We start from the raw sequence: 26506 nt of genomic DNA, 5'->3' as shown, positions 1-26506 counted from the left end.
TTACCAGCAGTGAACTTTTGGAAACTAAATAGTACCATTTACAAAAGCTTCAAAAGTATGAAATACTCAGGGAAAAGTTTAGCAAAATATGTCTATATCTGTGCCCTGAAAACTTGACAGAACAATAATAGATCAACGAAACAGAGCAGAGAATCAAGAAGTAGAAATAGACCATGTGGTCAGTTGTTTTTGTTGAAGTTACCTGAATAAATCAGTGAGGAAAGGATGATCTCTTCAACAAGTGGTGCTATAGCAATTTGACATCTGTATGCAGAAAAATGAACCTGACCCCTACCTCAGGAAATACACGAAAGTTAATTGAAATGTATTTTGAATTGCATTGTGTTGTTCCTCCCCTAAGTCATGTTGAGGTCCTACCCCCGGTACCTCAGTGCCTTTGAAATAGGGTCATTACAATTCATTAAGATGAAAAGGTAATGGAGTAGGGTATACCCTAATCCAGCATCACTGGTGTGGTTAGAAAAAGAGGAAATTTGGATACAGACAATAACATAGAATGCCATGAAAATATGAAGGCAAACATCAGAGTGATGCCTCAGTAAGCCAAGGAACACCACATTGCCAGCACATCACCAGCGTCTAGGGCAGAGGCATTGTCCCCCACAGCACTCAGCAGGCACCTACCCTGCTGACGCCTTGAGCTTGGACTCCTGGCATTTAAAACCGTAAGAAATGATTTTTGTTTTTTAAGTCGCTCAGTTGGTGGTACTTTGCTACAGTAGCCCTAACAGATTAACAGTAACAAGTTTTCTAGGTCCGTTTATTTTGGTTTTTTAAAACCAAATGAAGGTAGAGCACTGGGAACTCTCACACAGTGCTGGTGGGAATACACTTTGACATTTCCATATAAAAAGATACGTTTACTGAAGGAACCAAAAGTATTATGTCAAGTTAAAGAAGGCACCTATAAAAGAGTACATACTATACAATGCCATTTATATGAAATTATTGAATGGCAAAACTCCAGTAACAGAAAGGAGATCAGAGGTTCCCAGAGGCTGTAATGGGGGAGGGATTGACTATAAAGGGGCAGGAGGGACCTTTCTAGGCAAGCAAATATTTTTGCTTTACAGAGATATAATGGACTTTTAATATTGTGTAAGTTTAAGTTATACAACGGTTGATTTGATAGTTATGTATTAGGAAGTGATTACCATAGTAACATGAGTTAACCCTACCGTCACCTCACATACCTGCCATTTCTTTTTTTGTGGTGAAAACACTTAGGATCTACTCTTAGTAACTTTCAAGTATGTAAACTTCATAGTTTTGTTAACCATAAAACCGTTTTTGCACATTAGAGCCCTAGAACATATACATCTTCCAAGTTATAAAACCAACATCTCACTGTTTCCCCCTGCCAGTGCCTGGCAGCCACCATTCTGCTCTGATTCTATGCATTTGGCTTTTTTAGATTTTTACACGTAAGATCAAACTGTGTGCGTCTTTCTCCGTCTGATCTATCTCACTTTGCATAATGCCTTCAAGGTCCGTTTATGTTGTTGCAAAATGCAGGATTTCCTTTCTCATGGCTAAATAATGTTCCATTGTGTGTGTGTGTGTGTGTTTCATCCTGACTGTAAAATGTACGTTCTTGCCAACAATATACAAGGATTCTCTTTTCTCCACACCGTTGTCAGCACTTGTCATCTCTGATGACAGCTATTCTAACAGTTGTGGGGTGCTATCTCATTGTGGTTTTAATTTAAACTTTTTTAGTGATGTTGAGTACCTTTTCATGTACCTATTTTTATACCTTTTTTTGGGGGGGGGATATCTACTCTATTCCTTTGCCCCTTTTTTAATTGGATTGTTTGGGGTTTTTCTTGATGTTGAGTTATATGAGTTTCTTATGTGCTTTGGCAGTTAACCTCTTATCAGATATGTAGTTTGCAAATATTTTTCCCCATCCCATAGGTTGCCTTCTCATTTTGTGGATTGTTTCTTTTGCTGTGCAGAAGCCTTTTAGTTTGATGTCGTCCCTCTTATCTTTGCTTTGGTTGTTTGTGCTTTTGGTGTCATAGCCAGAAAATTGTCACGACCAGTGCCAAGGTGCTTTCTCCTCTGTTTTCCTCTAGGTTTTATGGTTTTAGGCCGAACTTTCTTTATCATGATTGTAATGGTGGTTTCATGCCTATACATTTGTCAAGACTCATTGAATTACACACTTAAAAATTGGTGAATTTAATTTTTTTTATATGTTATGCCTCAACAAAGAATCATAAACAAGTTGAATGTCTTCTGTCTATCAAATGCTGTGATTCAACTAATGTGAAGTGGGTCCTCCCACCAGGGAGCTCCCCTCCTGTAGATGTGGTAGAGGAAGACTTGAGTTCAGAGAGAAAGGACTGAATAGGAGTAGTGCTGAGGCCGGGGGAAGGAGCTCTCGATCTGGGGAGGCCCCACAGAGGAACTGCTTGGCTTCTAGTTTGGTGGGTGAGCAGGAGTCAGGTGAATGTCGAGGGGCAGGGCATTCCAGGCAGAGGCATGTGAGTGTGAAATGCATGTTATGTTTTATAAACCACGAGGAGCCGGGTATTGCTGGAGCCCGGGAGCTATGAGATTTGTGTTGAAGTGGCAAGAGTTGAAGTTGGACAGGTTGGCAGAGAGATAAAAAGTGGAATGTTCCTCAGATGTGCTTGAGAAACTTATATTGCAAGAGAATTTATGTACTTGAGAGAGAAACACTCCCTCATGGGTGAGAGACAGATGATCAATGCACACTGTCGTTTCTGTTCATTCCTTTGACTTTTGGCTTAGAAACAAAGGGGAACAACAGAAACTTTGCTTTTATAAAATCAACTGTTTTAAAATAGTAATTCTCCCTGGACAGACCTCAACTGAATTTAGGTAACTAAGACTGTACTTGAGCTTTCACACATGACAAGGAAGAAATATGTTTTAAGATTTGAGAAAGCCATTATTTAATACCAGCCATCTGGGAAGATTGCTGAAATTAGCAAGACATGGCTTGTGCCTTCAAGCAAATAGCAGTTTCTTGGTACCAACATGGAGAAATAGAAAATCTCACTCATGTTACATTTTGGAAAGGAGAAAACCTTACAAAACTGCTTGTTGATTCATTTCCATATATATGAGATTCTTGAACATAACTCTTTATCCTTGGAGTGATGCATGGAAGTGTATATATAAGACTGTGTGATGGGAGCAACCACACAGGGTTTTCATTAATGAATGATACCGCCGACTTGGAGGGCCTGCTCTAAAATCTGGTGCTTTCTTGTTTATTACAGGCATTGGATTTTGAAGGCTGGGCTGACACCCTCTTTCTTCTGCAGTTCACCCTCTCTTGTGTGATGGGGTAAGCCTTTGCTGCCTTGTTAGCAGATAGTTTTCCTAAAGAAATTTGGTCTAGTGTCTTTCTGCCTCATTCCTGTCTCTTGAATGTATCAGCTTAGGATAAACCTCCAGACTCAAGTGGTTTCACCATCCTTGGGAATGTACCCCCAGGGCTACCAAACTAATCTCAAAGTCATGCTTTTAGAAGGATGAATGAAAAAAACTAAATATTTATTCAGTAAGCTAGTATGTGATAAGCACCATTATATTTCAACATGCATTATTTAATTTTATTTCTACATTAACCATTTGACAGATATTGTTGCCCCTACTCCTTACTGCCTGAGAAAACAGGCTCAGAATTCAAATAAATTGTCTTAAATTTGCAGAATTAGTAGGCAGTAGTAGCAGCTTTTGAATTTAGGACTGACTTCTCCCTACCATGTTGAAGAAGGCAAGAGGTATCTGCAAATGTGCCTCTTCTCTTCACCTCCAAATTTCCCTAATGGTATTTTTTCCCTCAACCAGTCATTTCAGTTGATATTCGTGACTGGATCTAGCCCAGGCTTGCTACATAGTGACTGGATGCTTCAAAATAAAGATGACACGGTAGCTTGGTACTGAGTCAGGCTCAGAAGCCTCATTGTAAAATCTGGGAGTGCCGACTGCTGCCACTGTTGTTAAGTGAACTATATCCCCTCTTAAAGTAGTTCTCACTTGTTTTTCTTCCATCCTTAAAGTATCTCTCTTGTCTTCACCCTGGTCCAGAATCATATTGCCCTCATGTTACATATATACCTGAGCCAGGGTCTGTAAGCTCTGAGCTTTGTATCTCAGTTAGGTGAATTAGGACTATGATCTAAAAAGATGACTCATGATTGTGAACGGTGGTTTCAAGGTTTTAGTGCAGTAGCTGGGAGAAGCACCTGATCATTAAATGGACATGTGTTTCTCTTTAATGAAATTAAAAAAAAAAAATCCAAAGCTTCAATAGAAGCAGCAGTGAGGTGGGAAAGCTCACAGGCAGTATCTAGTGAAATATACTATCATTTCCCTTGGCTAGGGGTTATTATAAAACAAGCAGTTGGATTTTACTTATAAGATACCTTTTCTTTATTTTTTCCAGATTTATCTTGATGTATGCTACAGTACTTTGCACTCAGTATAATTCTGCTCTTACAACTACAATAGTTGGCTGTATTAAGGTGAGTTGAAAAGGTACTGTATTCTTTTCGGTGCCTGCTTTATTTGAAAAGTGTTCTTCTAAAATAAGTCTGACTGTGGCCTTCACCCTTTCATTCTTATTTCCTCACGTGTTGCCTTGCTGGTTTGATGAAGTGTGGTGATGGTTTCTAGAACAATCCTGAAGAACTCAGGGAGAACATGATCTCCACTTTCAGGCAGCTTAGGTCTGAGGAGTGAGAAAAGGAGAATGCGTCATCTCAGAGGGGAGGAAGGAGAGTGATATTCAGCCCTGTTTCTGACAGGAAAGATGACCAGCTTGGAACTGGTGGGTTTGTCCCTTTAACTCCTGACGAGAATTATTCTCTTCCTCGCTGAGCTCTGGCTGCGTCGTAGAAGGATGCCTGCCAGAAGCTAATCAAGAGTTTTCCTAAGCGTGAGCCAAGCCTTAAATGGCCCACTATTAAAAGCTGTGTCTGACATTACCAGTGATGTCATTTCCTCCCGATCCATTTTATTTGAGGGAGGCTCATTTGTCTTCAGCCAGGAGAGCCACATTGACTTGAATATTGAGCTGCAGTTAGCAGCTTGAAGCCTGAGGCCTCTTTCATCTGAATTTGTGATTCTAGTGCTTTAAGATCCAAGAGGCCGCAGCATCCCTGAATTCCAAAAGCATTAGTGAGGTAGGCTTGCTTTCTTTTTTAATTTTTTTTAATATAAATTTATTTACTTTAATTGGAGGCTAATTACAATATTGTATTGGTTTTGCCATACATCAACATGAATCCGCCAAGGGTATACACTTTCTAAAAGAGCACAATAGAGAGAGGTAGGTCCTTGATCATTTGGAGGAAACAGCACAGTTCCCCTTGGGGCTTAACTTCTGGTGCCTCATTTGTCAGTCATGAGGGAAGGGATTGCAGAGTAGAGTTTGTCCTGGTGTGCTGTGTTTCCCTTTGTACCCGCCATGGAGTTGTATTCATAGATACCAGACCTCATTTTAGAACTAGATTTGGGTTAAAGCCTCAGAAGGTCTGCGATTTCAAACATAGAATTGGAGCGTTTGGTGTGAATAGAATTCTAAATTAAGCTGTAATAACTGTGTGACTTCTATGAAAGCTAGAGATAAGCATTTGAAGGCCTGGGCTGGCTGAGACAGTTTCAGCCCCAAATTTAAGATAGTTTCAGCCCCAAATTTGAGATTGTTTCAGCCCCAAATTACCTCTTCAGCTCTGTTTGGGTTTTGTAAAGTTAATGCTTCAGGAGCAAAGTAGATGGCTTGCCTCTTCAGAATAAAAACAGCAGGAACACGAGACACAGGACAGTTGGTGCCTTGTTTTTAACCAAGAAGAAGGATGGTATGGGAAAGTTATTTAGCAAATAACTAAACCTAATTGCTTAGAATTTCTTAGTGTACATTTTTCATTGTCATCAGTGTGAGGTATGAATACAGTAATGCTCTCATCAGCATTAAGTCCAGTGTTTTTCTTTTGATATTTCCTCCTCTCCACAGAATCATTATGAACTTACTCAGTCCAAAGGGAATGGTTTTACTTCTAAACTCTAGAGGGAGGAAAGAAACTGGAGTATCTGATTATAGTTGACCCTTGAACAAAGCAGGTTTCAACTGCTAGGGTCCACTTTACTCATTATTGACCAGAGACATATTAATATGTTTTGTTACCCAAAAACTATTGACCAGAGACATTTCTGTATTCACTTACATAACAAATCGTCAGCCATAGGCGTTAGTGTCTGCAAAAATCCCCAGTCAATAATGTATTAACATGCAGAATTTTTTCAGTAGTAAATATTACAGTACTGTACCGTCTGTGGTTGCTGAATCCACAGATGCCCAATCTCAGATAAGGAGGGCCATCCGTAAGTTGGGCTTCCCTGGTGCCTCCAGATGGTAAAGAATCTGTCTGCAGTGCTGGAGACCCAGGTTGGATCCTTGGGTCAGGAAGATCCCCTAGAGAAGGAAATGGCAACCCACTCCAGTGTTCTTGCCTGGAGAATCACGTGGACAGAGGAGCCTGGTGGGCTACAGTCCATGCAGTTGCAAAGTTGGGCACAACTGAGCAACTGACATGCACACACAGATCTATAAGTTATACTCAGATTTTTCACTACACCCCAACTCCAGCTTTGTACAAGGGTCAACTGTGGTTTATATTGCTCTTGCTTCTTACAGCTGCTAAGGTATTGAAGGATGTGTTATACCTTCAGACAGATGGGAGTACCCTGATAGCCTTGCTGGTTTGGAGTTGGGCCAGAGTGGAGCTTCTTTCCTTAGCCTCCCAGTTACAACCTGGGTAGTTCTGTTCAGTCACTGTTCTCCAGCAGGCTTTAAGTTGCCTTCTGTGCTTGAAGAACCTAACCCACTAAACCCTTGGGTCAACATTTCCTTGTTTCTCTTAAGTGTGGTGGTAAAATTACTTAGGAGAACTTGTTAAACGTGGAGGGTCCTAGGCCCACCTCAGATGTTTTGAATCAGAATCTCTAAAGCAGGGCATGGAAGTCATCAGGGTTTCCCGCTGAGTCTCAGGTAAACTAAAGGCTCAGAATTGTGGTCTTTGTTTTGAGCTCCCAGCACAGACCCTCCTGGTGAGTTCTACTTTGGGGGCATGAGTGTGTCTTCTGATAGAAAATCTTGGTTAGGATGCTTTAATATATAGTTTTTCTGACTTCTGACTGATATTGAGCAAAAGATTGGATTCTCTGTTCTTTCCTTTTCTGAAATTCTTGGGCAGTTTATGCTGACTAATCTCTCTTTTCCCTAAATCTCTCTATTCCAAGAGGGGTCCTGTTAATGCATTTTCCCAAGTTGCCTACCAGCCTTGTTTACAGTTACGTGGTATTTTTTTTTTTTCCCCCTCTCAAATAATAAGAAAATTTGCTCTAAAGTGACTTTTTTTTCTCTATATTTAGACCTGGAAGAGGCCAACATAATTTTTAATGCTCTCTCACAGGGTACTACTCCACTATAAGAATAATTTTGAAGTTTATTTTTGGCCTTTTCAAAACACGATAAACACTTTACTTTCTGCTTTGTAGGCCTAATCTAAGAGAGGCCAGGTACTAAAAATATTTGTGACATTTACCGTTTTGGCAGTTGCAATAGCACAGGAGTCAGTGACTTAAGAATGGAAAAAAGGTTAGGGAAGAATTGAATAAGAGCTTAAACTTCGGAAATTTTTATTTTATCTTTGTGGTCTGAGGATAATTAAAAAGGAGCCAGAGGTTTTCACTGCTGTGGGCCCAGTCTGAGGCCTAGTTGTGAAAGTGAAGTCGCTCAGTCGTGTCCGACTCTTTGCGACCCCATGAACTGTAGCCTACCAGGCTCCTCTGTCCATGGGATTTTCCAGGCAATAGTACTGGAGTGGGTTGCCATTTCCTTCTCCAGGGGGGAATCTTCCTGACTCAGGGATCAAACCCGGGTCTCCTGCATTGCAGACAGATGCTTTACCCTCTGAGCCATCAGGGGAGGCCTAGTTGAGGAACTAAGATCTCACAAGCTGAAAAAGGAGCAAGATAAGCAGGTGTTTACACCTGGGAGATTAAGGGAGTTGGGAGAAGTGATATTATGTTTGATACTTTGAGATGACTTCCCCTTGTTTTTTTAAGATACCAACAGAGTCCTCTAGAAATAGTCTTTGAGTTGGTAAATTCTCCATCATCCCCTTTTTCCCTTTCAAAAAAAAAGGGAAAGATACTTGCCTGTAAGCAGATTTTCCTTCACTCTCCCCTCACAAAGTCAACTGCTATGTCTATGGGAGGAAAAAAACATTGTTTTTGAACTTGTTAAATGTGTAGAAATAGCCCTGGTAATAACAGTGATTCTTTATTTAGATTTGTACTGTCGGCCCGTATCACAAGGAAGGGGAAAGTTTGATGATCTTTTTAGTATTCTTTAGCATTGGTGAAAGCATTTAGCTTCTGGAGAGACCAGGAAGAGACTGATGTTATTGTATGTTAGTTGATGTTCATACTCATGCTACACTCATTTTAGGATCGTTGGGTTTTTGTTAGTTTCTCTTACTTGCTTTTGTAATTTAAGGATATATGTTTGGGTCATTGTGTGGATGACTTTATTTGAATATTGAAAAAGTTCAAACCTGTGTAACAGTATTTTGCCATTTTTCTTTTTAGAATATATTAATAACTTATATTGGAATGGTCTTTGGTGGAGATTATATTTTCACTTGGACAAACTTCATTGGCTTAAATATCAGGTAAGTAAAAATATTTAACTGTAATCAGTTGGACAGACGGATTTAGATTGTCAAATAGTCACAGTTAGCTTGGACTATTTAATGGCAAATTTTTTCACTTGTTATTAAACAGACATTTGTGGAATTCCTACAATATATTATACAATTAATGTCTTTTTGATAATGCTTTTTAAGGAAAAAGGAGAAAGTGGTTTCATATTTCATGCACAGTTTTTGGGGAGTCTTTTCTGGAAGTTGAACTCCTTTTGCTTAGCCTTGAAAGAATAATCTTTTATTTATTGTGCTAGATGTCAGTGCAGTGTTCTTAAGAAAATTCCAGGCTAAAGAATAGCAACTCTCTTTATATTGCTTTATATGCATCTTACTTTGGACACATCACTGCATTTCTTTAGACTTCATTCATCTTTAACAATGATGAGGGTAACTTGCCTGAACGAGCTTTTTTAGTTTGAGAATTTTGAATTTCATGGCTTTAAATACTACTTATATGCTTTAAAACCCTCAAATTTTAAAGACCTCTGTTCTGAACTCAGACTTGTATATCTAATTAGCTCACTTGACATCTCTGGCTGACATGTCCAAAAGTGAACTCCTTGTATTTCCTCCAAAGTCTGTTCCACCCACAGCCTGAACATCTCAACTGGTGACACTCTATCCTTCTGGCCTCTCAATTCAACAGGCTTGGAGTTATCCTCAATTCTTCAGCTTGTACCCAACATCCAGTGTGTTAGCAAATTCGATTGGTTCTACCTTCAGAATACATCCAAAAAGATCACTTTTCACCATCTGCATTCCTTCCATCATTATCTCAGCCGCCAACATCTTTTGCCTAGATTACTGCTAGTCTTCTATACTTGCATCTCTGATTTGGCTCATCCCCACATCTCACCCCTAGTCAGTTCTCAAGAGTAGACAGTGTATTCCTTGTCAGAGCTAAGTCAGAACATGTCGCTCTTCTTTGTACTCCCCTCTCCATGTCCCACGGAGAAGGCAATGGCACCGCACTCCAATACTCTTGCCTGGAAAAATCCCATGGACGGAGGAGCCAGGTGGGCTGCAGTCCATGGGGTCGAGAAGAGTCGGGCACAACTGAGCGACTTCACTTTCACTTTTCACTTTCATGCATTGGAGAAGTCAATGGCAACCCACTCCAGTGTTCTTGCCTGGAGAATCCCAGGGATGGGGGAGCCTGGTGGGCTGCCATCTGTGGGGTCGCACAGAGTCGGACACGACTGAAGCGACTTAGCAGCAGTAGCAGCAGCTCCATGTCCCAATGTCCTGACAAGGCCCTACAAAGTCTGTCCCTCGCTTGCCCTTCAATTTCAATTTCAGCTCTTGCTTCTCTTCTCCCCCACTCTATTTCATCTACACAGACCTTCTTGCTATTCTTTTCGAATACAGGGCATGCTGTCTCTTTAGGGTGTTTGGACAGAATATTTTCTTTACCTGGAACACTGTACTGCCAGATACTTGCATGGCTGGTTCCCGTATGCCTGTATATTTTTGTTCAAATGTTACCTACTCATGGAAGTTTACCCTGACCACCTTATTTAAAATTGCAACCTGCTCTTCCTCTTCTGATGCTCTGAAGCCCTCTTATTCTATTTTTCTGTTTATTTCTATGTATACTATGCATTTTCTATCTCCCCTGCTACAATGTAAGTTCCATGAGGGTATAGATCTCTGCCTGTATTGTTCACTTATCTTTTCAAGCTCCTAGAATGAGTTCTGGTCATTGCTTAATATTTGTTTGATGAATTCTCTATGGATTGGTGATAAAAAAACACTTTGAAAACTATAAAGGTCTTTAATGGTAGTATGTTTTTAATTTACAATAAATTATATGACTCTCGAGCTTTTATATCTTTAAATGTAAATAAGTGATAATGCCTATTCCACCTTTCTTATGAATCAGTGTGAGATATAATACTGTTATTAATAAGATAATAATTCATTATTTTCCCTTCCATGACATTTATTTGCCATTATTATTGTTTGTCTTTTTAGAGGAAAAATTATTTGTTATTTGTGGGGGTTGGATATGTTGTTCAGAGGTTGGATATGTAAATATGCCTGAGGATGGCATATTCTGGAAGGAAGACGAGCAGTTGGGTCTCAGATCTCATTCACAGTTGCAGTTCTGATACTTAACAGTTGTGTGATTTTGAAAGCGTTGTTTTTTTCTGATCTTCAGTTTTCTTACATATTTCCGTTAGAAACCTGTATCTTTAGAGTTGTTGGAATGAAATAATCCAATGAATGAAGTACCTGATTCATTGCTTGATAATTTATGCTTAGTAGATAATCAGTTTCTTTCATTAATAGTTGTGAGGAATATAAGGATCAATATGGTGAACTAGTTCTGAGTTTGCATGTAGCCTAAGCTTCCTTCATTTCTAAAAATCTGGATTAAAGAGTCTTTATGATACATTATAGGCCTGATTCAGAAATGCTTTTTTTTTTTGTCTCCTTCAAGTAAGAACTTGATGGTTAAAATGAAGTAAGAGGTGCTATTTGCATTTTCAGATGTCTGCAGTTAAATCTCATAACATAGTATCTTATAAGAAATATTGGTTTTTTTTCCACATTGCAGGCTATTTAAAAAAAAAAAACTTCAGTGCCTGAGTATGTTGGAACGTTTCATGTGTCAGCCCAACATATGTCAAATCTAAAGTCTTGAAAGTTTCTTTTTGTGTTAAGAGGTGATTATAGTTCTGGTTAAACAGTACCGTTTTGCTAGCAAGATTAGTTGATAATGATGTCCTTGGTACTTTTCCCTTATGTAGTATTTTTAATAATTTCGAATTGCCTTCACATTGTATTGTAATAAATTTTGCAGGCCATATCTCTTTAATCTCTGTTTCATTACAGAGTTAAGGAGAGTAAGTAGTATACTTATTTGCCAGTCAGCATTCAAATTATTTGCAGAGTTAGGATTAGAGTCCAGATGACCTTGTGTTTCAAATACCATTTCTTTCCCTTACAACTTGCATTTCAGTGTCTGTAAAGGAAAGTATATGTTGCCTTTTTTTTTCTTTCACTTTTCCTCTTTAAAAATTATGGTTTTGGGTTTTTTCCCGTCTTACACTAGTTAGTAAGTAGACTCATGGATTGCGAACATTATTTTTTTTATTTTTTTTTAATTTTTTTAATTTTTTTTAAATTTTTTTAATTTTTTTTAATGTGAAAAACCAAACTTAGATTGGCTACTTAGTAGATTTCACATTGATTGAAAATGGTATGAATCCATCCTTGGCTGATTGCACTTTGAAAGAAATCACTAGTAAAACTGTACTTGTGAGTACTCTGATGAATCTAGCTTCCCTTCATCCTGCTTGGGTTTTTTTTTTTTTTTTGCTGTTTCAGGAAAAGTTTAAATAGTCCTTTCTGATAGGATTCAATTTTAGGAAGCAAGAGGTTTGTATTGGTAGGTTCTCAGGCTCCAATTTGATTTTTTTTTTTTTTTCTTGTCCCCCAGTAGGACTCTGTTAAGAGCCTGGCTATCTCCAACTTCCCTAAGTGCCTTTTTCCAGTGGCCAATTACTGTGTGTTCACTCAAGCTCAAAAAAGCAGAGCGAGTGGGGAATGAATGAATGAGTGGTGAAGGGTGGTGACAAAATGTACTTCTGTGCTTTCACCAGAAGTTGGCCTCTGGCCTGTGTCTTTGGCCCAAGTAATGCAGGCTTTCCAAATAATGACCCCAGCATCTCCATAACTGCCCAGGCTAGAATTCATAGAACTTTTGGAGTTTATTTTTATCTATGATTCTTTTTTTTCCTTCTATTAAAAAAAAAAACAAACACCATGATTTAAATACAGTAAAATCCACCCCACCCCCATTTCCTGTACGGTTCTGAGAGTTTTGATAAATGCAATACAGTTATATAACTACCAACGCCATATTCAAGGTATAAAACAATTCTAATACCTCCCAGATCTCCCTGTGTCCTTTTTCATTGAACCTCTCTCCCCTGCAAAGATCTGTTTTGTATCCATATGGTGTCCTGAATGTTGTATAATGACACAAAATGTTATGCAGCTCTTTGTCTGACCTCAACATACTGCATGAGATTCCGTGTTGTATTTGAGATTCTGTGGTTTGCATGTACCAGTAGTTGGTACCTCTTTCCTGCTGACTGTGGATCCCTTAGGGTGGTATGTTCATGCTTAGTGGCTCAGTCATGTCTGACTCTTTGTGATGCTTTGAACTGCAGTGCGCCAGGCTCCTCTGTCTATGGGGTTTTCCAGGCAAGAATACTGGAGTGGGTTGCCATTTCCTCTCCAGGGAATCTCCCCAACCCGGGAATAGAACCTGAGTCTCCTGCGTCTCCTGCATTGTAGGCGGATTCTTTACGTGCAGAGCCACTGGGGAATTCCCTTTTATTGCTGAGTAGTAGTCTATGATGGAATTCCCAGATCAGAGATTGAACCTGTGTCTCCTGCATTGGCAGGTGGATTCTTTACCATTGAGTCACTTGGGAAGCCCTGAAGTTCCTTTATTATCGCTATTTTATAAATGAGGCTGAGGCTTAGAAAGTTTCAGTCTAATGCATTCTGAAGACATGCATTGGGCCTGTTTCTGTTTGCCTGGCACTGTGCTCTAGAGAGATGTGGTACATTCACTCATAGCTCTGCCAAGGTCACACAGCTCATGTCATTGAAGGATTTCAGCCCTGATGGGTTGAACTCCAGAGTCCAGGTTCTCACCCTTTAATGAATTATCATTCAGTAAATGACTAATTAGTTATAATGTAGCCTAAGTGAACCATATGTAGCCATTGCCACTTTAGATTCTCAGCTGTCTGAGGGCAGAAATCACTTGTCTTATTTATAGTTGTGTCAGTACTTATCAGTGCCTGGTCTGTAACAGGCATCCAACTAGTAATAATAATAACCAAATACCAGACAATATTTTTTTATGCTTAGTCTTATCCTCCGCATTGCCCTAAGTATGCCATACTTAATCTAACAGTTCTCTGAGATAGGTGCTGTGAGAATTTCATTTCATAGACGGGCTGAGAAACTTGCCGTGTATTATCCAGCTGGTGAAGCATTCAGTCCATGATTGCCTTCCCAGTTTGCTTAACTGCAGTCCAGTAAAGTGAATAGAGGAATAAATTAATTTTATTTTCATATCCCATCAGCATATGTTGTCATACTGGTTACATAACTCTTGAGCCAGCCTCCTTTTGTGTAACACACCCCATTTTACTGTACCTTCTGACTTCAGACCAGAGTCTATACAGTCTCTGGGGTGGGCCGTGATGCAGCTCAGAGTCTGGCTTCAGAGAGGACTTTGGTCTAGCCACTTCTGCCTGGCTCCTGAATCTACTGTTCCTGCATTTGGGACTCCTTTACCTGTTTCCTTAAAAGGAGGTTTTGCTTCCTGGTTCCAGCCTTCTCCTCCTGCATAATTCCATCCTGGCAGACTCTTCTGGTTCCAGGCTTCTCCTGAAGTGAGGATGTGAGCTCTTCTTAGTGGTTCTCTCATTTGGAGAGAGAAGGATATGTTTTGTATTATCAGTGGGTTGCTGCTGCTGTAACAGTTACCAGGCTTTTCATAGAGATAAATAACTGACTTCTCACTGGAATAACTTGGACTTCGAAGATGTTGTAGGGAGGTTAGCTAGCCCTTCCTTACAGAAGAGCACTGAGATGGAATATAGCAGCAGATTTGTATTCTGTTATGGGCACTGCCACTGGCTATTTATATAGTTCACTTTTCATAACCCAGTTTTCTTTTGCCCAGTTTTTAAGCCAGGGTTGTCTGCTTTAGTTCAGCTACTAAAGTTCCCTGATTGATCCTGGTCATGAGGTCTAAAGTTATTTTGCAGGAGACTAATGACATTTGAAGGAACTTCTTCCAGGTGTGGGAAATACATATATTACTTTTTTAAAAGTTCTGACAGGAGTCCTCTACCTACCTTTTAAGGTTTTTTTTTTCTTTTTTTAAGGCAGAAAAGAAAAAGGAGTGGAAGTAGGGGAGAAAATGATGGAAATGCTTGAGCAGTTTGGATTCAGCCCTGAGTTGGGGAAGAGTATCAAAGATATCAGGAAAACAAAAACAAAAAACAAAAAACCCTGTTTCCAAATATGTGAGAGAAACGCCCCCTTTCCAAAAACACTGACATTAAATGGGAAGAATAGGTAGAAAGCAAGTTTTTAGGTTCATACTCTTTTTGTTTCTTTAACTTTTCTCTAGTTGAGTCCTTTAAAAAACAAAACTGTATTGTACATGAAGGCAATCTTATCAGAATTCTAATCTTAAAAGAGACCATCTATCTGACTCACATCAGTTAATAAAACAAATAATATCCTTATCAATGCCATTGAGTTCCAAAGAAATCACAACAAAATTTGGGAGCCTTTTAATTTTTATTGTAAATTTACTCCTGGCCAAATTCCTAAAATGCCTAGGCAGATAGAATGGTTAACAAACATCCTGGTCAGACTTTTGTGACTGAGGTACTTCTATTTTTAAAGTATATGCACACAAGGGAATGACATTTAATGTCCTGTAATGGCACTCCACTCCAGTACTCTTGCCTGGAAAATCCCATGGACGGAGGAGCCTGGTGGGCTGCAGTCCATGGGGTCGCTAAGAGTCCGACACGACTGAGCGACTTCACTTTCCCTTTTCACTTTCATGCATTGGAGAAGGAAATGGCAACCCACTCCAGTGTTCTTGCCTGGAGAATCCCAGGGACGGGGGAGCCTGGCGGGCTGCCGTCTCTGGGGTCGCACAGAGTCGGACACGACTGAAGTGACTTAGCAGCAGCAGCAGCAGTAAATCATAACAAAAATAATATGAAAAAGAATGTATGTATGTATATATATATGAAATTGCATAACTTTGCTGTACACCAGAAACTAACATAACTTTGTAAATCAACTCTACTTCAATAAAAACTAAAGAAAGTATGTGCACAGACCGACACTTACCTTGATATAGAAGGGACATAGATATCTGTGAAGGCAACATAGGGAGTTAATATTTGTTGAGTGCCTAGTCTATGACGGCCACCTTTACAACATTGTTTCATTTAATCATCCCCGAGCTCACATGAAAACTGAGACTCAGGGGTGAAATAACTTGCCCAAGGTCACACAGCCACCATAGTAAGAAGCAGAGCTGGGACTCTAACCCTGATCTGACTATAAAAATCTGCTGCATGGTTTAGCCATGTGAGAGCACATCGGATAAAAGAGTAAAATGGTCCCACTTTGTTTAAACATTGTCAGTCTCTCTGCTTACCTCCTGTCTTACCACCGGCTTGTCTTTATTCTCCTGTCTCCTTAAGGAGATGACTGATTAGTATGCAAAGGCATAGACTAATTTTTACCTTAAGGGAATTTGTAATCTAGTTGGGAAGGTTCATTTATTCCTAAACACACATGATAGGTACTTTTAATACGTTCCCTCAAAAGAGCTTTCAGGAGGCTGTGTAGCCCAGGTGGGCTTGAGGTCCCCCAAATAATCACTGTCCCAGAAGAGCGAACCCTCCTGGTGGTAGGTATGGTAGACAAGTGTGAGGGGTGGCAGCAGCTGGCTCAGAGGCCAAGGGCTCAGATGATGTAGGCTCTCCACTGTTCGCTTGATGCTAGTTGGAGAGAAACCAGCTCTGTGAGTCTCCCCAGGATCTGCATGTTTTCTTTCTTGTGTATGTGTGTGGGTGCTCAGTCATGTCTGACTCTTTGCAGCCCCGTGGACTGCAGCCTACCAGGTTCCTCCGTCCATGGAATTTTCCAGGCAAGACTACTGGAGTGGGTTGCCATTTCCAGGATATCTTCCTGACCCCGGGATCACACCTGCTTCTCTTGCATTTCCTGCATTGACAGGAGATACCTTGATAGTCTGCATTGACGAGGTGGATTCCTTCCATTGCGCCACCTGGGAAGCCTGTTTTCTTACTTATTGGGATGTTTTTTATTTTTATTAAAAAGTATTTCTGCCTCGAATGATTATTTTTGAAAATGCAAAAAATACAAGTAGAAATCACCTATAATTTCAGTCTAGATGTAACTATCATTAATATTCTTGTTTCTTCCAGACTTTATTCCGATGCATTAATGTACATATTCATGTTCATTTAAATAAAATAGGGATGGAGAATGCCAAACTATTTTTTCATTTTAAAAGTCATGGCCAGCTCTTTATTTTCTGTCATTTAAATAAATGCCTAGCATTCTATTGTATGAATTTATATAAAACTCTATTGTGAGACACTTATCCTTTAGCTAATTTTCTGAAGTTATAGATTTTGTGATAAATGCTTTGTCAGTAAGTCTATGAAGATGTATACAGTTCATCCATGAAATAGATTGGTAGGTCAGAGGATAAGCAGAATTCTGAGGTTTTTATTTCAACAAATTGTCATGAAGAAAGACTGTATAAAATTGGCACTCCTGCTGACAAGTATATGCAAATATTCGTTTTTCCAAAGCATCAACGACAGTGGATAGTACCATGATAAGGGAGTGTCTCTAGTTTGGTAAATGAAAATGCTGTATGTTTCATTTTATGTGGTGGTGTTTTATAAAGGTAGCTCCAACCCTCACTCCAGGTTGCCTTATATTTGTGCCATTCCTTCCTTCCTCCCTGATGGTGGTTTTCTGTTTTGCAGCATTGCTGGGAGCCTGGTATATTCCTACATCACCTTCTCTGAAGAGCAGCTGAGCAAACAATCAGAAGCCAGTAGCAAGCTGGACATTAAGGGGAAAGGAGCAGTATGACAAGGGTTGCATCGACTGCATTGGCCCAAGTTTTCGATCAAATGGGAACACTGGCAATTCTTACACAGATACTGAGGTGTCTTGATCATGAAGAAAATACCATTGCACTTGTACAATCTGAGGATTGATTGCTGCCTTTTAAAATTTTATGAGAGAAACTTATAATTGACTCTTTTAAATATGCCCTTAGAATTAATTTATATCAGACTGGAAAATGTACTGGGCTTTTTTATTTATTTTTCTTCTATGCCGACAGTGAAACATCCATGTTTTGAAAATATTTTATTCCGTAGTCTGATATCCAGGTGTCCCTGAGAGCCACATATCTAAAGCGTTCCATCAGAAGCCTCACTGTTCACGTCGTTGCTGAGTCTGGAGACAGTTTGGCCTTCCTTCTGCTGGAAATGCACCTGAGGATCTGAAGTTAGTCTTCTTTGAATTTTCTTTCTTAACGATTGCCTTTTCTTCATGAGGCTACCATTACTGCTTTGGCCAAAGAGGACATCTTTGGCACTAAAGAAATGTGTGTGGCTTCAAAGTGTATTGGTTTCTACATGGGCTTTCCTGAGAGCTCATGGGATGAAGTAGGGTGTGTTCCTTGAAAATGTCCTATTCCCTGTATGTGGTGTAGGCTGAGGAGAATGAAGGGGTGAAGGAAGTAGACCTTTTACTCATTTTATTCATCTGTCAGAGTCGTTCATTCAACTAAAAGGTATCGTGCGTGTAATAGGTGCCAGGCGTTGTGCTGAGTGCTGGGGGTTGAGAGATGTTCTTAGAGGTAGTTGCCTGATCTTGCTCCTGCTATAGTGACCAAGGGTAAGACTGAGAACTTAGCTCCATGGATTTATTCAGAAGATGTTGGGACTGTGAACAAGTCTTAGAGGTTTTCTCAGCTCTCAGAAACTGCAAATCTATATGCAGGGTTAGAAGCACCAGCTCCACAGCGATGTGAAGCCAAATGCTGCAGTGTACATTAAATGCATATGAACCCTGCCATCCTAAACCATGAGCTCAGCTGTTCTTGCCCAAGTGAGAATGGCATGCTGGGAACATGACCTCCATCTATTTCCCCTTGCTTCCTGCTTCTGGGTTTTGTTGCTACTCTTTTTACTTCTGCTTGAATCAGTATGACTACCCTTATATTTCTGAGTGTATGATTTCGAGGGGAAAGGCTGGTTAGATGTTTCTGTATGGTCCAGGCTTGGACTGTGTTGCTGGCACCGTCAGTGTTAGAGCCATCACCTTCCTTCCTCTTCCTTCAATGGCATGAGCATAACCTCTTTCCTTTGGACACTCCTGCCACATCCCACATTAATGAGCAGGCCTGCCTCTCTCAAGGTCAGTGCTGCATCCTGGGAGAGCAGCCGTGGATGGGCCTTGCCTGAATTGCCTCTTTGGGCAGGTCAGGTGTTAACTCAAACACAGCAGTGTGACTTGGCTTAGAGACATCCATTGACTTTGGAGATAAATGCTCAGGCCAGCTGTGCAGTCATGTGCAGGAAGCTGGCTACCTTTGCGTTGGTGTACATGATGGTTTTCATTTCATCAGGTTTGCAATCTACTGGCCTTTGTTGACCTAAACAGCTAGTATTCTGGTGCCTCAACAGGGAACCTGGAAGGTTTTGATTTCGTCCTATTTTTGAAAAAGAGTTATATTGAGGTCCTTTTCATATTCATATCTTTCCCTTATTTTTGGTTTGTCTTTGTCAAAGCCTAGCCAGTGGTGCTGGGTCCCTGGAATTAGCCTCATAGCCAACTCTCAAGTTAGTAGCTCCATATAGGGAGTCCTGAGACACTGTTTCCTAACATTATGTGAGCTGAGAAAATTTAAGTGGGAGAATAGGATATTATGTTGTGCAAGATATCACCTTATCCCTGTTTTATTGATAAAAAAGAAAGACTCGGAGAAAAATGACTTGCTAATAAGTCAGAATTCCTGTTTTTTTCCCACTGAACTGTGCTGCCATTGATAACCCCACCTTCTCCTCTGAGGAAGTAGTGGTGCCAGCTGAGCTAGCCTGAGCTCTTTGGAGGAGGCGAGTGATTGATGGAATTTAGAGTCCGCAAGGAATAGGCTTTGTGTGTCAGGGAGAGTGATGGGCTCTCTGCGTGCCTGAGCTTCTGTCTTACTCCAGGCTGGCCATGGGTGACACGCACCCTGCCTATGAATTTTGCTGCCCCTGCCCACTTTTGCCTGGGGACAAGGGGAATGCATTTTGGGAGCTAATTTTGGTAGTTCTGTTCCTTCTTCTTTGAGCTATTGGGAGGAGGGAACTTTGACATTAGAAATAGTTTGTGTGCATTCAGAGATGTTGGACTAAGACCCACTCCACCCGCCCCCCGCCCCGCCCCGCCCCGCCAAGTGTTGAACTGCTTCTTGGAGAGTCGGTTTCCTTGAAGATGTGTCATCTCTCTAGGTCTTATTTGAGAAAATCGTGCTTAGTAATAACTTCACTAAATGCACATGACATTAGGGCCCGTGGCCTAGACTGAGCTTTCTGACTGATGCAGCGGAGCAACTTCAGGCTCTCTGCCCTGTTCATGTTGATTGTTGGATTCCCCTTCACCTGCCACCAACATCTTAAGAGCAAGAAGCCTGGGGAGGTTGGAGATTGAATAGACTGACCAACCATTTTTGTAGTTTGTTTTCAGTTATGTGCAGGCTTGGTTATGGCACAGGAAGAGATGTGCCTGGTATTCCAGCATCTTACAAAGCAAAAGTTCTTTGATCTGGAAACTACCTCCTGGGAGAAAAAGAGGCAGTATAGAATTAAATCCTGAATTTGCCCTTTGAGACAGATGAGCTGTGGTGAGGATGCTGAAAACACATTTGTGACTAGTGGCTCCTTTTTTTGAGTTAATGACAGCGATGCCCTCTTTGACCAGTCTGCTTTTAAGGCAGTGCCAGATTGATTTGAGTAACCTGATTGGTCAGGTTACACGTTGCCAGCACGTCAGGTGACTTTTAACTCCTTCGCGTGACTGTTGACTGTAGGAGTCAGTCATTTGTAGGATCCAGCTTGCACATAGGTTAAGAAAGAGAAGTATGTTTTGCGTTTGTTCTTTGTAGTTCTTATTGTATCAGCCATGCATGGAAAGTTCACAGCAGTAATGCTGATATAGGATCTTCATGGAGAGAAGAGTAGAGTTTCACTTTTGACTAGTTTGAAGTAGTACCCAGGATTTTGGGCAGGCCTACCTTTATTTTGGTTGTTATGGCATCTTTCAGTGAGCAGAGATTGACTATTTTATGCCAGGCATTATGCGAAGCTCTGCAGCAGCTGAGGTGAAGAGGACGTGGTTCTCATTCTCAAGGAATGTATAATTCTTTAGCCAGACCCCGATTGAGAGAAAGAAGCAGATGAAAGGAGTCAGCGATTGATAAGTAGAAGCTGCCTGCACAGTTGTCAGCACTGGTGATTAGGGTGTCCCACCCATAGAGTTGACTGAAGCACTTCTTTAAGAGGACTTATACTAGTCCTCTAGCTCTGAGATGAGAGCCGGGCCATTCAAATTCTGTAACTCCCCGGGTCCCTCTGCTCTCTCCTGCATGTATTCTTGCTTCCCCATAGCTGTGTACTACTGGTCCCTCCCTATGAACAAGGATGTGATTGATTTTTCTCTCCCTGAGGGAAAAATAATAATCTTCAAAGTAAATAAGGCAAGGGATGCTGACTCCTCAGCACAATGCCTCGTGCATATTAGGCACTCAGCAAACGTTACTGTCATGATTTCAGGGTTAGACTGTAGGCAAAGATTAAGAGTCTTAATTTGTGCTCCTTAAATGCTAGAGGCCTGGGCAATGTATTTCTTTTTGAATGTGACCCTATAATTTGGTTGCTTCTAGAATGGTTAAAGAAGAGTTTCTGCTCATGGTCAACTTTTTAAAATATCTAGTGTGTATAGTTGGGCTATTGTATGATGCAGGTGATTCTACCTTTAAACAAGATTCTATTCTTTAAAGAAGAAAAGAGAAATGACTCTCATATTTTGGTAAGTTAAAAAAAAATTAGTATCTATCTCAGAGAAATATAATTACACTTCAGAATGGTGATTCTGTTAAAAGTTCCCCAGTTTGTTACCTTAGGGTAGCTCCTGTGTAGGTTGGATGTTCTCATCTCCGAATTAAATGCATTAGCTTCATGCTGCCTCTGTGTCCAGGCTTTTGTCAGTTGTTGGTCTTTGTGAACCTCTGGCACCATCGCTGTTTTCTAAGCCTACCTTCTAGTTCTTACTGTTAGGATGCCACTTCATCATGGTATGAGGAGATATTCTATGATGGGCTTTTTTTAAGCTTTCTTTTTTGAAAATGCTTTTTAAAAAGAAATCTACTGGTTAGATTTTTTTTGTCTCACAAGATGTTTTTAGAGATTATTTTGTTCATAAACATTTCTTTCTCATGCTGATAATCAACTGATTTTTGTCTACAAATGTTGGTCTGTCACAGTATTTTTTCAATATAGATTCTATTTACCAAATGACCATTTTAGTGTTTTTAAAAGGTACTGAGGATTGAGATATGTAAATCAGGTGACATAAATATGAAAATTATGTGCCTAAATATTTTTGTAAAGGTGTCAAATAAATACTTTTTCTTCAACCCATGTATTAAAATTTCTTTCTAAGTGCCTGCAGAGACAGTCAAGAGCTGTAAGTCTGCCTCAGTTTAAGAGGATGACATCCCAATTAGTTGACTGAGACACAATAGAGAAAATACTGTTTGCCAATGTGATATTATGATTTATAATAAGAAATATGTATTTAGTCTTTGTCCTTATTCCTGGCACACTGCTCCTAAAACCCATGTAATTTCCTATATAAGAGCTACAGGAAAATCTTTTATTAGAGTATGTAGTTTTGTTTCCAGTTCATGAAATAGCTCCAGAGCCATAAAGGTGAAAAGGGTGCCTTTTGTTAGCATCTTTCAACCATTCCTAAGGTTATGTTAATGAGATGGCTTTTGGAAACTCCCTAAGGCTGGGAGCTGGTTGCCAGGGGAACCAACTGAGAGATTTATATTGGAACTTTCAGCCTCCATACATCTGCTCTTTCCAAGTGAAGAGAAGAGAGGCTAGGGGAGAGGAGCTGGAGGTTAAATCTGTGGCCATTGATTGAGTCAATCATGTCAACATAATGAAGCCTACGTAAACGTCCATGAACTATGAGATCTGGACAGCTCCCAAGTTACTGAACGTGCTTAGGTGATGGTCTCCTGGAACAGTGTGCAGGTTCTGCATGCGCCCCACACTCCTTGCCCTCTGCAGCTCTTCATCTGCTATTCCCGAGTTACATATTTTTGTAATAAACCAATAGTTTAGTAAGTAAACTGTTTTCCTGAGTTCTGTGAGCCACTCCCACAAATTAATCGAACCTGAGAAGAGTGTGATTTATAGCTGTTTGGTCAGAAGCACAGGTGGCAATCTGGATTTGTGATTTGTGTTGGAAATGGGTTGAAGGAACAGTCTTGTGGGACTCAGCCTTTTGCTGCAGGATCTGATACTAACTCCAAGTTCAGTATCAGAACTGAATTGTAGCTCATGTAGCCCATGTAGCAGATTGGCTTGGTATGGGGCAAAAACACACGTTTGGTAACCAGAAATGTGAGTACAGTGCAGAGAAGATGACCTGGGAGCAGTTTTTCCTTTACAGCCATTCAATCCTTTGCACGAATAGCACATATGATTCAATATTCAGTGTCTGGTGTACTTGTGGTAAACTGAAAGGAAAGAAATGCATATAAAAATTGCCTTTAAAACATTTCATCTCCTTAATCAGGTGCTTAAGACTCTGAATAACTTTATTAGGAAATAACCCCCAAATATAAAACATGCTATTCAAGAAGCTATTGGTACTGGCAAAAACAGGTAGAAGTACATTAAGGCATTAAAAAAGAACTGTGGTAAGATACATAATGTAAAACTTACTGTCTTAATGCTTTTGAAGTGTCCAGTTCAGGACCAATACTGTATATTCACACTGTTCTGCAGCCAGGCTCCAGAACCTTTTCCATCTTGTAAAACTGCAGTCCGTAACCATTACAGAGCTCAGTCCCCGCTGCCCCCAGACCCCAGCAACTACCATTCTACTTTGTGCCTCCCTGGATAACTCCTGTAAGTAAAATCGTACAGTATCTGTCATTCTGTGACTGTCTCATCTCACTTAACATAATGTCCTTGAGGGTCTTCTGTGTCATAGCACGTGTCAGCATTTCTTTCCAAGGCTGAATAATTTTCCATTGTATGTATATGCTAGCTTTTGTATATCCGTCCATCCGCTGCTGGACACTGGTTTCTTCCAGCATGTGGCTATTGTGAATAAGAATTGCTAAACATGCCAAGCTGTCACTTTGAGTTGCTCTAACAAATGGCCATAGATGGCAAATAACAAACATTGATTTCTCACAGCCCTGAGGCTGGAATGTCCAAGATCAAAATGCCAGCAGATGTGGCAGCTGCTAAGAGTCCGCTTCCTGGTTTGCAGATGTCCATCTTCTCAAAGCCTCACGTGGGAGAGAGCAGAGAGGAAGCAAGCTGTCTTGATTCTTCTTAAAAGGACTCAATCTTGAGGGCTCCACCTTCATGATTTAGCTACCTACCAAAGACCACATCTGCAAATACTATCTTGTCAGGGATTGGGGTTTTAACAGATGAATTGGGAGCAGGGGATGGGACACAAAATCTATAGGAGTGGCTGTACAAATAGGCTTTTGATTCTTCTTTGGAATTGCTAGGTCATATAATAATTCTATTTTAAATTTTTTGAGGAATGGCTGTACTGTTTTCCATTGTGACTGTACCATTTAACGTTCCCACCAGTAGTGCACAAAGATTCCAATTTCACATCCTTGTCAACACTTGTTATTTTCTTTTATTGGTAGCCATCCTGCTTAGTGTGAGATGATATCATCTTATTGTGATTTGTATTTTTCTAACAACTAGTGAGCATTTTTTCATATGCTTGTTGCTCACGTAATATACTTTATTTGGAGAAATGTCTATTCAAGTCCATTTTTTTTTTAATTGGATTTTTTGGTGCTTGAATTGTAGAGATTTTTTGGTGCTTTTAATTGGATTTTTTGGTGCTTGAACTTTATAACTGCAATTATAAAGTATTATGAATTTTAACCCCTTATCAAATTATCTGCAACTATTTTCTCCCATTCTGTAGGTTGCCTTTTGCTTCTTGTTGACTGGTGTCCTTTGATGTACAGTTTTAAATTTTGATGTAGTGTGATTTGTCTATTTTTACTTAGGTTGACTATTCTTTTGGTGTCATATCCAAGAGATAATTGACAAGTCCATTGTCATGAAGACTTTTCTCTATATTTTCTTCTAAGAGTTGTATAATTTTACATCTTAGGTCCATTGTTAGTTAGCTTTTGTATATGGTTCTACTTCCAATTCCATTTTTTTTTTTTTTCAGCTTGAATATCCAGCTTTGAGAGACTGTCCCTAAGGCATTTGTTGTAATCAACTTTTAATGTCTTATCAGAGTTTTTTCTTTCTAATTTTTGAGATATGTGCTCTTTCACGCAGCCGTTCCTCTACTGGTTTATCATCTTGCTCAGCTTCCACTCAGAGGGCTGTCAGTTATTGGGGCAGAGCACAGAATTGGGGCCTTTGTGTATCCACAGCAGGTAAGCGGAAACCAGGGCCCTTCAGGACTTCTTCCCTATAGAAGAAAAGGGACAGGCATCTTCTTCTGTCTATCCATCCATCTGTGCAGTAAGACTGAGCTCACTGGGACTAGCACCCAGCCTCTAGCAGAGGCCTGGCACAACCTTTTTACACATGAAGCTCAGGGAGGTAACAGCTGTGTACTGGAGTTGTGGAACCCACATTCCAATCCTGATCAGTCTTTGCTCTTCACCACCACATGAGTTTCTTTTTGTTTTTCGTTAATTAATTCAAGAAGCATCAGTTAGAACTGGACATAGAACAACAGACTGGTTTCAAATCCGGAAAGGAGTACGTCAAGACTGTATATTGTCACCCTGCTTATTTAACTTATATGCAGAGTACATCATGAGAAATGCTGAACTGGATGAAGCACAAGCTGGAATCAAGGTTGCCAGGAGAAATATCAATAACCTCAGATATGCAGATGACACCACCCTTATGGCAGAAAGCAAAGAACTAAAGAGCCTCTTGATGAAAGTGAAAGAGGAGAGTGAAAATGTTGGCTTAAAACTCAGCATTCAGAAAACTAAGATCATGGCATCCGGTCCCATCACTTCATGGGAAATAGATGGGCAAACAATGGAAACAGTGACAAACTTTATTTTGGGGGGCTCCAAAATCACTACAGATGGTGACTGCAGCCATGAAATTAAAAGACGCTTATTCCTTGGAAGAAAAGTTATGACCAACCTAGATAGCATATTGAAAAGCAGAGACATTACTTTGCCAACAAAGGTCCATCTAGTCAAGGCTGTGGTTTTTCCAGTGTTCATATATGGATGTGAGAGTTGGACTATAAAGAAAGCTGAGCACAGAATTGATGCTTTTGAACTGTGGTGTTGGAGAAGACTCTTGAGAGTCCCTTGGACTGCAAGGAGATCCAACCAGTCCATCCTGAAGGAAATCAGTCCTGATTATTCATTGGAAGGACTGATGCTGAAGCTCCAATACTTTGACCACCTGATGCGAACACCTGACTCATTTGAAAAGACCCTGATGCTGGGAAAGATTGAAAGTGGTAGGGGAAGGGGATGACAGAGGATGAGATGATTGGATGGCATAACTGACTCAATGGACATGAGTTTGAGTAAGCTCTGGGAGTTGGTGATGGCCAGGGAAGCCTGGTGTGCTGCAGTCCATGGGGTCGCAAAGAGACACGACTAAGTGACTAAATTGAACTGAACTGATTTATTTGTGTTGGGTCTTAGTTGCATCATGTGGGATCTTTCCTTGTTGTGTACGGCTCCCTGGAGTATGCAGTTTCAGTACTTGGGGCTTAGCTGCCATGACCCCCACTGCACCCCCCAGTGTTAGTTCCCGAACCAGGGGTCAAACCTGCATCCCCTCTGTTGCAAG

The 26506-nt window shown here is 40.3% G+C and overlaps 1 protein-coding gene across 9 annotated transcripts in view; it reads left to right on the top strand.

Annotated features, from left to right (window-relative positions):
- Positions 1 to 22071, top strand: part of SLC35D1 (solute carrier family 35 member D1) — a 47963-nt gene extending 25892 nt beyond the window's left edge. For all 9 annotated transcript variants that reach the window (XM_086390494.1, XM_086390499.1, XM_086390490.1 and 6 more), the window contains 4 exons: positions 3276 to 3343; positions 4448 to 4526; positions 8656 to 8738; positions 17363 to 22071. In XM_086390494.1, coding sequence (XP_086246620.1) covers positions 3276 to 3343; positions 4448 to 4526; positions 8656 to 8738; positions 17363 to 17471 — 339 coding nt within the window. In that variant the 3' untranslated portion in view covers positions 17472 to 22071. The remainder of the gene's footprint in view (positions 1 to 3275; positions 3344 to 4447; positions 4527 to 8655; positions 8739 to 17362) is intronic.
- The last annotated feature ends 4435 nt before the right edge of the window (positions 22072 to 26506 follow it).

This window comes from Bos grunniens, chromosome 3 (genome assembly GCF_055505025.1).
Source record: "Bos grunniens cultivar Pamir isolate PY7600 chromosome 3, Bosgru_T2T1.0, whole genome shotgun sequence".
Taxonomy (NCBI): Eukaryota; Metazoa; Chordata; class Mammalia; order Artiodactyla; family Bovidae; genus Bos; species Bos grunniens.
This window is presented reverse-complemented; position numbering and strand designations above follow the sequence as displayed.